Below are 12,816 nucleotides of genomic sequence, written 5' to 3' on the forward strand. Positions count from 1 at the left end.
TGGCAGCTGCCAGCCTCAGCTCACACGCTGGTTAGGACCGGTAGATTCAACACCCCTCTCCCTATGAATGTTTCTTCTTTCTTTCTCTCTCTCTCTCTCTCTCTCTCTCTCTCTCTCTCTCTCTCTCTCTCTCTCTCTCTCTCTCTCTCTCTCTCTCTCTCTCTCTCTCTCTCTCTCTCTCTCTCTCTCTCTCTCTCTCTCTCTCTCTCTCTCTCTCTCTCTCTCTCTCTCTCTCACACTCACTCTCATTCATCTTCAGCTCATTTCAAGTGCTTTATTGACATGTTAAGAAATAGTGCCAATGAAAACATTCAGTTCAAGCAGGTAAACATGCAGTTTCACCCCCCCCCCCTCTCTCTCTCTCTCTCTCTCTCTCTCTCTCTCTCTCTCTCTCTCTCTCTCTCGTTTTCTCCCTGTCTCACACTCTCTGTCTCCCCGTCAACCCCATAATCCTCACTCTGCTTCTCTCTGTCACACAAAAACACACACATGCACAAACACATGCACTGGCAATTGCAAAAAGGAAACTCCAGTCAAGTAAAATCCCTATAAACAGAGCACATGTCAGCACAGTGATGTTTAAAGTGACACACCAGGGTGAGGCGGTTTCCGTGGCCTGCTACATCACTTTAAATAAGAATTTGCGGTGTCAGCAACACAAAACACAGGATGAGGGCGATAGGGAATGATGGAGGTATGAAGGGATGGAAACAGCAACAGTTGATGGAGGAGAGAGAGAGCTTAGCTTTGTGTGTGTGTGTGCGTATGTGTGTGTGTGTGTGTTTGTGTGTGTGTGTGTGGGGGGGGGTGCTGGGGAGTGGACTCCATGCATATGAGACTTAGAGCTCTGAAGAATGCTCCTTCTCGTGGGCAGTACCTACCGGTGCTTTCCAATGCTGGGCGTAGGAGAGCAAGGGAGGAGATGGAGAGAATAACAAAGAGAGAGAGAGATATGAAGGAGAAAACACAGATGAAATGACCACGGGGCATGATGATTAGGTTAGAGAAGAAAGGGAAATGAACACAAGAGAATTACAAGACTGGAAGATGATTGAGTCATTAGTGGAGGTCTCAAAGATGTATGGTTTAGTCAGTGATGTGTGTTTATTTTTACAGTGCAGATGGAAGGGTTGAGCCATGTAAACAGGAGGCCCTACTCCTTCTGGTGTATGACTGCATATTTCCCCTACAAGTTGCAACACTATCTGGTTGATTCTAGCACCCACCCTGAGCTCAACTCTGCCAACTGTCAACTCTGCCAACTGTCAGCCTAAACAGGAGCCTGTTGCAGTGAGGATCATGGCCACTAGGAGTCCCTGTTCCTCCACATGCAGGTCCATTCCTTGGGTGTGGCCTGGTAGAGGCTCTTTAAAGCTCTCTTTCTGTTTCAACACATATTGAGGAGCCGTCTGTCAACAAGACTCCATAGCTGCCTGCTCTGTATAAAGCCTAGTCATGGACACATTGTTACTGCTGACAGAGATTGTTAAGCGATTGATGATACCCTCAGAGTCAAGTAGGCCCCCTGATGTTTATGAAGTGTGTATGCGTGTGTGTGCTTGTGTGTGAGCGTCGTTCCTCAAGGTTAAAACCGTTAGACCAGTCAACACACTGCCTGACTGACATGTCCTTGTCACTCTAACCCTAACCTGCACTTTATCCAAATAAACACATACTGTATATGCAAATTATAAACACGTGCTTACACATGTGTGTGTATGTGTGTTACAAACACATGCACATTAGGCTATACATTGCTTTTCAGCAAGTTACAGTTCTGGGAATGTGTATACCCCATTGATGGATAATGGACTCTCCAGTCAGTTTACTGTTACAGAATAGTCATAACTTAGTCAAAATAGAAGGTGCCTCTCCCCTCCACATCTACCCCCTGACTACCTGACCAGAGAAGATTTATGGTGAGCTGGGAAAACCTCTGGAGATAAGGGCTTCTACATAACCACACCCTGACATAACTCATATGACTGAACTCATAGGCCATGCTAATAATATGATATCTCAGTGGGAGATGCCTAAACAGAGGCTGCCGCACAGAGATGGCTCAGCACATGTGCTACTGTTGGCCCCCACCACCAGGCCCAGTGCCCAGCCAGCAGAACCAGCCTCAGAGGGAACCTAAGCACATCCAGATGTCTGTGACTCACTCTCACACGTTAGCAGAAAACTCTCGGAGAAAAGAGAGCTTGTTTTCTATCAGGACCAGAGCATGTTAGCAAGGCACATCATGGAAATGAAAACAATCGTTTTTTTTTGTGGTCCTTCGTGTTTTTTTTTCCCCATGTGAAAGGAATGGGTTTCCTTCCGCTGGGAGAGACTGGGTCTGCCGGAGGCCTCGGACCTGTTCAGGGTGGGGTACGAGGGGCTGTTAGCAGGGGCAGTTTGTCAGAGGCAGTGTGACAGCAGCCAGGGTATTTATACATGTACATGAGGGTGTGGCAGTCTGTCAAGGGGGTCATTTCTCATTTTTAATGAGAAACTCCCGAGAGGCCACGTTTGATTTTCTACCTCCACCCTACTCCCACTAGCACGTCAAACCTCCCGTCCAGCCTTCATGCTCCACCTCTCCACCCCTCTTTTTGGTGCCCCAGGCCGATGAAATGAAGGCTTTGCAGCCACATGTTTGGGATGGAAGGGGTGAGGTAAGTGAGAGGAGAGGAGTGAGTTAAGTAAGTCCCTCAGACAAGCCAAAGTGGATGGCCTGGACTGCTACCTGCATGTCCTGGTCTACAGAAATCACCCTGACTTTCATCTAGAATCAGGAGAGAAAAAAAACTGTTCGCCAGCAACGTCACACAACAGGCCACACATGAGAGTTTCAGTAATTACAGCCAGAGTGGATCTCGGGAGCCTGAGACTTTGGCCAAAGTCTAAATTGTAACCAACAAAAAACACAGCCAAGCCTGCTGTGGTTGCGGGCCAGTAGGAAAGATGATTCACTATAGAAACATCTCAAATCTGCCAGCACGTACCAGTTTATGGGGTCTGGTCCTTTGACAGCTTCTGTGGTAGTATAACAAGAAACCAGAAAACCACTATTCCATTTCGGTAAATGTACCTGACTGTTATAGATGGCTTTGATTGAAATTATATTAAAATGAGTGTGGGTATTTCTTGGGAAAGTGTGTGTGTTTGTGTGTACAGTTTTCATGTGTGAAAGTACAAAGTTATCAGGGACACACTGACAGAGACCTTACCTTTATCAAGTGTTTGTTCACCCATTTGGTGAAGGTCTTCTTCTGGACTCTATCCCGTTCATCTGGAAGACACAACACAGACACGAGCACGTCAGACAGGGAGAGGAGATGAACGGGGAGGGCAGGATGGAAGAGGAGAGGATGATAATGGGATGAGGAAGGGCAGAGAGGACCGATAAATACCCAGTCTAAATGTAAACCAGTGCCCCTTGTTTGACCACATAACGGAAACAATAAAGCAATCAAAGCTTGTCTTTGTTTTGGTTGTCTGTAACTAAGACAATGTATCACCTGGTGTGATAACACTTCTTATGGTCAGTGTGTAAGTCATTTGTATGTGTGTGTGCGTGTGTGTGCGTGTGCGTGCGCGTGCGTGCACGTGTGTGTATGTTCTGTCTGGAGAAGGAGTGACTCAGGCGACAGTCATGCATACAGTAATACACTCATTCAGTAGCCTCCTAGTTTCTGGAAGGACACACTGCGCTGGCATCACAGTCTTCTTATGCTGCCGATACGCAGCCGTGAGACACACTATGAAAACATGTCATTAAGTCAATTATTCAAACCGCCACAAAGTCATTAACAAAACATTAGCCCGACCGCACCTGAAACATGATCAAGCTTGTTACGAAAATAAATAAATACATGGGAATTAGATATGGTTCCCTTGGTGAAGGATGCAGAACATCTCGGCCTTGTGTTGTTCTGAGACCGTCCCTCACAGCTAACACACCTGGAGACACCTGTGGGCGTACTGGAGCACAGTCATAAACCCCAGCCCCCAGACAGTACCTCATACGGGTGTCTAGTCTCTGCAGGCCCCACGTCTGACACAGCTGCTGCTTTATCAGAGGTTGCCTCAATGATTGAAGTGAACTCTGAAGTCTTCATTGGTTACGTGGTTGTAACAGCAACACTCAACATCACCATTGTGAACGCACAACTATTACTCACTGAGGATGATAACCATATCAAGTCTCACCCTACAACAAAGAGAAGAGTATGAGATCGTTCACAATCCCATTCAAATGCCATCCCTAGGAGACTATTCACCCTTCATTAAGATAGTGACTCATTCACTAGCGTGCCAAGGATGAGCCAGCCTGATCTCTATAACGCTTCTTATCACAGTAACAAGCCCATTCGACGGTGATCAGGTCTCCATGGGGCACGCCCAGCCATTAGAGCTGAAGTACGGAGCTGCTGAATCACATGTCCTACGGCTATGCTAACGCTAACGTTACCAAACCCTCATGCTAGGCTAACAACGCTGACACTTAACAAATACATGCCCTGAGGCTACGCTTTGTTTTCCCAGGTGGGTGTTGTCAACGGCGGCCCGGACTGTGTCAGAGGGCGGCGTTGCCGCGGAAACGGGAAGGTTTGTTTTGGGGACTGTTCAAACTTTGACCCCCCTGGTTGGGCTGTGAACTGAAGCCGACCTGCGACGCTGACTGCCGTCCTCCCCTCTCCGCTTCAAATCACTTCCTCTCCTGAGAGTGAAGGGTCACACCCAGGGCAGAGCTGCTGATAAACCGACCGTTAAACACAAATTGCCTTAACCCTAACCCTGACCCAAACGGCGGCCCCAATTAAGTCTCCACCGATGTAACCCTCTTAAAAGTTGCCCCCCGGTGACTCAACACGAGAGACCTGATAACACCTGAGACTCAAACTCAAACTGCTGCAATCAGAGAGCTTTCGGAGAAAGAATACGGGGTGTGAACACAGAGAATCATGAAACGCTGTGTAATTAGGCTACAGCGGAGACCACAGTATCAGGTTTCGCAAGTTCGCAACACAAACTGGTTTGGATGGGGAGATCCACCTCTCTGGTGTGCGGCTCGAACCAGCATGCACGGCAGGAGTTCTGCTGCATACATCAACAAAGATGTCATACTGAGTTGTACCTGAACAATACAAAAACAAACACAGGATTGCAATGGGCGGAGAAAGTTCCGACTTCTCCGCCCCGCAGCTAGTTAGGTCCTTGATGGGCCATAGAGCCTGTCAACGCAGGACAAAGAACATTTTGCCGGACATCTAAAGCTTGGACGCTGAGTCACCTCTCTGTAAATACCTCCTTTGCTTTTCATCTCTCTCCCTCTTTTATATGAATGAATGGACCGAACCTGGGTGTGAAGACTGATTTGACACACAGCAGATATTTAAATAGCGTACCTGATGTTACCCTAAACACGTAGTTCCATGAAGTGTTGATAGATAAACATAAGGGTATAAGACCCTAAGTTAGTGAATCAGGTCTTCCTAACCAATCGGATCAGAGAGCGCCGCCTGGGAGAGGTGGAACATTCTCTTGTGCACCAAGAGCTCTTCCTGGATCACTTTCACCTCTTTGCGTTCAACCTTGGACAAATAGAGGTTCAATGGCAAATGCTATGTGCTCTTGAAACGACCACACGAAGAGCAACACGACCTTGGCGGCAGAGACACGTGTCCTCGTTCAGATACACCCAGTTAAAGACACATGGACGCTGCCTGTCAGTCTTTTTCCAGAGTTAGACAGTTCCAGGGACATGAAAGGCCTCTTACAGCCCAACCCACCACCAGGCCACAACCCTGAACCTCAGAAGGGGCTTAGAACAGCCCCGGCAAAGAACCTGAAACTCATCCAAACCTGAAATTACAGCACATCCCAAAAACCTCTCTCTCAGGGAGAACAACTCCCTCTCACACAAACAGCAAACAGAAAACACGACCTCACAAGCTCGACAATCAACAAACTAAATAAGAAGCATCACTTGTAAACCCTGAATGCGGAGATGCCCTTTGTGGGAGGTCCAGCTCCTTTGAAATGTGGTGGGCTGTCATACAAGTACCTTTCCTGCCATCCGTGGCCTTGAGCACGCCCTGGTAGTAGCCATCATCTGAGGAGACCCTGTCTCTGCTCGCATTGCCTGACGAACCGTTCCTGTACCTCTCCATGTTGCCTGGCTGAGTGGCCTTTCAATGAAGTATAGTCTTCTATGGTTGTTTAATCCAATGAGTGCTCCCAGTCTCCAGTAGCAGTAGTACTGTAATCTCTCTCTGTCTCTCTTTTGTCTGGGTCTTCCTAGGTCCCTTCTCTAGACAGTCCTCTAGTCCTCCAGTTTTCTCCAGTCAGAGCATGCAGTCCTGTGGCTAGGATCCAGTCAGCACTTTAGAGCTATGATGTCTCCTTCCCCCTCTCTCTCTCTCTCTCTCTCTCTCTCTCTCTCTCTCTGTCTCTCTCTGTCTCTCCTTCGCCGTGTTTTGCTGTGCCCTTCTTTTCTTCTCTCTTTCCCTTCCCTCCTCCTTTCTTCTTGTGGTGCCTGCGGGTGAGAGTCTGGGCCTGTCCTGGTGTGTGTGTGTGTGTGTGTCTGTGTGTCTGCCCATATGTGTGTTGTCTGTCTGTGTGTTAGGAGGACATTGTGGAACTGGCTAGACCACGCCCCTTCCTCTGCCCTGTCATATCAGTGTGGCAAGGAGCACAGGAAGGGGGTGGGGACAGGAGGAGTCATCAGGGGGAAGGTGTGGTGACCACTGTCACCCCCGTGACGTTCAGACCACACCTGCACACACGCTCACTTTCTCCCTCACGCACACACACACACACACACACACACGCACACACACACACACCCACGGTTAATTATTACTTACGCCTGACAATCCCCAGGCAAAAGGTGTCAGGAGAAGAAGGAGTATGAGACAAGACAGGCTGTCCTTTCACCCCAGGTGGTGAGGTGAGTAACCTTGAAAAGGTACTTTGTCTAACCTCTTGCAGCACCCACCTACCACAGGCCACCAACAGCAGTCCAATTCTACAAACAGACATACAGTCCGACATTCTCTCCAGAATTCTCTCATCTAAGGTCCAGAAACATCATGCTATCTAACAATTCCATCACTTCATCCCTCCAAAACACAGATACCTCCTGAATCAGGGATTAGAAGTCAGAGACAGGGAGATGTTATCTAGAAAGCCTCACATGGTACATGGCACAGTAGGTAAATTGCTCCATATCCCCCAGCCCTGTGGTTCTGGTAATATCTGAACTAGAACACATCTCTCCTCCCTGCCCATTCCCTGGCATAGAGAACATTAGCGCTTTAGGCTGTTGCACTGAACACCAGGTTTACACACTATCTGTAGGAACATGAAACACTGGTGTGTGTGTGTGTGTGTGTGGGGGTGTGTGTGTGTGTAAGTGTGCTTGGTGTGTGATTACATTATCGCCAGCCATGTTTGCTAATGTGCAGACACGCCTTAAATAATAACTTTGTCGTTCTATACAATGTTGAGGCAGGCAGAGGTATGAAGGAGGGGCAGGGGTAGACCAGGTTGACTTCAGCCAGGTACAACACAACATTATGCAACCTGGATTAGAAACACATCCGTTTCTTAACTCCTCACTGGTCCCGTCCAGCATTGAGAAGGATCTGTTTAGGTTGTGCGTGATGGGAAGGGACTGTAATAGCGAATGTGTTTAGCGCAGCATCAGTTACTACGCAAGGAAAACTGAAATAAACCAGAATTGAACATAGTTGAATTTAACTGAAAGGAATTGAGTGTAATAGAAATGCTGTACACAGAGAGGAGTGAGAAATTAAAGAGAGAGAGAAAGAGACAGAGAGAGAGAGAGATAGATAGATATAGAGAGAGAGAAAGAAAGGGAAAGGGTGTGTGAGAGAGGGCTATCATTAAGGTCAGAACATACTCATTACTGCACTCCCTCCTGTAGGGCTTCTGGGCATGGTTTCTGAAGGCCTAGCCCTAACTCTAGCTATAACTTTAGCCCTAACTCTAGTCCTCACTATCCCTCACTATCCCTCACTCTTTCGCTAACGCTTTCACTAACTCTAGCCCAAACTCTAGTCCTACCTCTAGTCCTAACTCTAGCATTAGCTTTGCCCCTTAGTCTAGCCCTAAGCCTTCCAGCGCTGAATGAGAGACTTTATTTTCCTATGAAGGCTCGGCTGGAGCTTTTCTGGTGCCTTGAAGGTGTGGGTGTGACTTGACTGACAGATCATTATGGAACTTGTGGAGGGGGGAGGGGTCTGCTTCAGGGTTGGGAGAGAGACACTAGTTCAAAAATGGTATCATTGGTATCATTTCAAGGAGTTGAAGTTTTAAAAACCATGTATCAATATCTCTGTCAAGCTCCATATTGGTCAAACAAGGACGTTTGTTACGAACACCATTCCACTGTCTCCACTGCAGTCCCTGACCCTGGCAGAGGGATTAATGGACAGGCATGAACACAACCTATAATCAATAATAATTAACCTCATATCCTGCACACCTTATCCGTGAACATTCCGATAACTGTAAACATGAAGGCTAAGTCTTTGCAGACTGAAAGACAGGGTTACCACAGTGTCACCCCAGCTTGGATGACACATACGCTATATTGCCACACCCCCTATGTCCTTGTGGTGCTGCTGAGGGTCAAAGGTCAGAAGCACGCTATTTCCCATTTCCTGGACACTCGACAAATGTAAACAGAGAGATGAAAGGAGAGAAGCATCTGTCAGCCTTGGGTTTCATGGTATGGTCCGTTGAGAGAGAAAGGTCTAGAAGAAGAGGGCACACACCCTTCATACCAGAGCAGGGCGTAACCACACCCACACACACACACTCTAGGATTCAGGATTTGATTCCCTCAAGTTACCTGAGAACGCCCCCTACCACCTGCGAGTGGGAGCGTGTTCAGGGGCCCCACCCTGCAGGGATAGGAATGTTAATACAACTCGCAGCAAGCAGGACCCACCCTGAACACACGCTGACTGGGAGAAGAGGAGGAGGTGGAGCAGAACAGGGAGGAGGAGAAGGAGATGAGGGTGGAGGAAGAGGGGGAGGTAGACCGGGTAGATCTGGGGGAGGTGAAACAGGAGGCGTAGCAGGAAAAGAAGGAGGACAAGAAAAAGAAAGAGAGAGGGAGAGGCCCTCTCTCTAAGCCCTTCTCTATAGGAAAGCCCAGCTTAACTCTGACAGCTGACTGCTAAAATAACTAACTGGTCTGCGGTCCCAGGAAACCCCCATAGTCCTCTCTCTCTCTCTCTCTCTCTCTCTCTCTCTCTCTCTCTATGTATTTATTTTCTATCTCTTCTTCTATTTATCTAACTATTTATCTAGCTTTATATATAGCGTCTAACTATCTTTCTATTTTTCTTTATATAGGGCATTGACCTATCCAGGTGATAAGGGCCTTGTCTCCATCTGCTGGTAAGATACATCAACTACACACAATCGACAACCTTTCAACTCTCGAAATACCCCACTGACTCAATATGCACAAGTAGCATTGCTTCTAAGAATCTCCACCTCAACCGTCACATTATATTATGTTATGTTTCCAGCTGTAACAAGGGGTCTGAGTGTGCGGTGATTCAGTTACAGACCAGAAGTTTGAATGTGGAAAATAAAGGGGAAGTTGAGCGCCGGTTGCTGTGGTGACGTTTCCAAACACACAGTAGTAGTCCCAGTGGTGGGTAGCGTCTCTCTGACTCAGATCTGTATTAACCCTTGTGTTCTCCTCGGGTCGTTCTGACCCATCAGTCATTGTGACCCACCGTCGTATTGCGACAACTTTACCGCATACAAAAACAAAGTGAAGCATTTTCTTTTAACCGTCGGGCTGTCTCAGACCCCCCACATTGCGAAGGTTAAAAGAAAAGTATTTTTATTTGGTTTTGTATTGGGTAAAATTGGGTAAACACAATGATGGTTCGTTATGAACCTTTGGGTCATGTGACCCGAAGGCAGCACGAGGGTTAATAGAACGTGGAGTAGGGGGAGGTGGGGAGGTGGAACGTTCTCCGCTCTGCAGAGAACAGCCCGGAAAAAGACCAGACCGAGCGTTGAACACTAGGTGGCAACAAATCACAGCGCCAACAGGGGCGAGACGGTGAATGTAATGATTATTCTAAAACAGTACCAAGCAGGCCTAATGTTAACACTGAACATTCTTAGCATTTAGGAGCATAGAGCTTTAGTCTCTAAGATAAACAGGACCGAAACTCCATAATGATGTGTTCACAGGGTGGTTTTAATCAATTGCCCTGTCTAAATAGAGGATAGCTGATCAATCACGTCCATACTCATTCACAACTGTAACAACAGGACCAGTGATCAGTAACTCCTTTGATCAGAACAGGTTGGATCTGACCACAGGATGCAACAACACGGTCTGAAGACACATGATTGAGTTATTACAGCTAGAGCCCCTTCAATGTTGAATGGCTTTGTAATCTGACAGGAAATGACTACACCTGGTGAGCAAACCTCAGAGCACACATGCAACGCACACACATTTATGTGTATAAAGTACACACATCCATCCATCCACCCCCCCCCACACACACACACACTCAGAAGCACATCACACGCACGCATGCATGCACATTACTCCAAGACAAGTAAACTATCCCTTTAACAGAACCTAATCATGTCTGATCTGGTTAATAAGTAAACTGAGCAATCCTTTTGTTAGTTTGAAACGAAAGCCCACTTTAAAGGCCTGCCAAGGTCATAGACGCAGTAATTCTCGTGAGAGTGTAAGTGCTCTTTCAGTGTTCTACCAACATTCATTAAACGCTATAAATTGGACAGAGAACAGCTGGAAGGAATCACCAGGACATCCGCTGTGAACTGAATGAGAGCCAGCATGACGTGCACACAGCGATTAATGCTCGAGAATACTTTCCATAAGAAGTTTGAACAATTTTATGTGATGAAAAGAAAATATAAAACCGGAAATAATTTCCATATTATTTCTAAACCAAATGATGTACTGCATTAAACTACATTTTAATAACTCAACAACTCGTACAAACATGTCGTATAGGAAGGCCGCCACACGGCACCCACTGGATGACAACTTTGGGAACGCCTACTGTCCTACCCTCCTCCCAGTCAAACTCACCTGCACAGCACATCCTACTGTACAAATATCTACTTCTTTCTCCGTAGCTTATCTCGTTCAAATAATCCCCTCGTTCGTAAATCATTCCGAAACTGCACGTTTGGTATGGCAGAAGGTCTCCGGTAGGGAACTCGTGGCTTTCCTCCGCTCTCATGTTGTCAAAGAGCAGCAGACACGCGCTACTCGTCCTGTCAAGATGCACTCAAGCGCTAGTCTGTTGTAACCTTCCTACACGCTCTTTGACACTTCGCACCAGCTGCAGCGATAATACATCGACAATAAGAGACGAGCCTCTTATTCATGGAGGAAAATTGTACCGGTATTTAGGCCCAACCCCACTCATTTATTTTGACAACATCCACGCGTATTTGTTTAGACTTTCCTTGATTCGTTTTCAATGGTGCAGCACTACACAAATGATTTGAAGTCAAATATTAGATTAGACTTAATATGACGTTAGACAGTATGAGGTGCTGAATGTTTTCCAATTACATTCATCATTATGCCGACAAGGGGTAAGTGTGTGCAAAAGTGTCAGTTTGCATACATTTTACCACAGCCCTTACACAATCCTCCATGGGACCTGGGTCGGAGCCAGATGAGACATACATTGTATATATACACACACACACCATCATCATCATACTTTGTCCAATGTATTTGCATGAGGTGTGGCATCCCATTTGTATTTGCATCAGGCTTCGCCCACAAGCAAATGGAGAGAAGACAGGGTTCCTTCCTACTTTCTGGAAGACCGTACTACTCTCTGCTGGGGCCTGCCTGCCCAAACCCAGAAGACAGTGGAAACACTATTAGACAGTTATGGTGCAGGGAGGTCAAGTGGATTGGGGATGTTAGGAATGCACTGTTTAGAAAGACAGAAGGTCTCTGATGATCTCAGCAGGAGGTCTCTCCAAGAAGAGAACCCAGTGTTCCCACAACCTACCAACCACACATGACCATCCGTCAGAACATGTCTGGACGACTGGTTTCCATGGCTGATTAGGAAGTAGGGGCCTAGGGGAGTTATGGGATTGATGGCTAGCACCTCCAGCTAGCTGAGATGCAAGATGTCCAGGGGCAAGGGACTAGAGGGCTAGTGTGCTTTGTGGGTAGAGGCTGGGATGCTTCAGACCAGGGGGGTGCTGAGTGAGAAGTCCCCTTAAGGAAAGGTCTGGGGGTTTAAACGGAAACTGTCCATAGAGTACCGGATGCGTGGTCATTGTCCCTGCAGGACTCCCCTTTACCCCCTACCCTCTCTCTCTCCTCTCTCTCTCTCTCTCCTCTCATCTCTCTCTCTCTCTCTCTCTCTCTCTCTCTCTCTCTCTCTCTCTCTCTCTCTCTCTCTCTCTCTCTCTCTCTCTCTCTCTCTCTCTCTCTCTCTCTCTCTCTCTCTCACTCTCACTCTCACTCTCACTCTCACTCTCACTCTCACTCTCCACTCTCACTCTCACTCTCTCTCTCTCTCTCTCTCTCTCTCTCTCTCTCTCTATCTCTCTCTCTCTCTCTCTCTCTGTGTGTCTCTCTCTATGTCTCTCTCTCACGCACACATACACACTTTCTCTCTGCCTTTCTCAATCTCTCTCCTCTCCACATCCCCTCCCCTCAGGGAGGACAGAGGGACATGTGAAGCCAACAGTGTGTGCCAAACAGCAGGCTTGACTTATACCCCACTCCACCCTTCTGTGGACCTC

The 12,816-nt window shown here is 47.3% G+C and overlaps 1 protein-coding gene across 13 annotated transcripts in view; it reads right to left on the reverse strand.

Annotated features, from left to right (window-relative positions):
- The window catches only part of plecb (plectin b), a 111,750-nt gene that overhangs the window by 34,943 nt on the left and 63,991 nt on the right, over positions 1–12,816 (reverse strand). For 5 of the 13 annotated variants that reach the window (XM_062465033.1, XM_062465029.1, XM_062465025.1 and 2 more), the window contains exon 2: positions 3,216–3,277. In XM_062465033.1, coding sequence (XP_062321017.1) covers positions 3,216–3,277 — 62 coding nt within the window. Of the gene's footprint in view, positions 1–881; positions 897–3,215; positions 3,278–6,055; positions 6,594–12,816 lie in introns of those variants that run through there. The other 8 variants (XM_062465021.1, XM_062465024.1, XM_062465020.1 and 5 more) reach the window with 3 other exon arrangements.

This window comes from Osmerus eperlanus, chromosome 7 (genome assembly GCF_963692335.1).
Source record: "Osmerus eperlanus chromosome 7, fOsmEpe2.1, whole genome shotgun sequence".
Classification (NCBI taxonomy): domain Eukaryota; kingdom Metazoa; phylum Chordata; class Actinopteri; order Osmeriformes; family Osmeridae; genus Osmerus; species Osmerus eperlanus.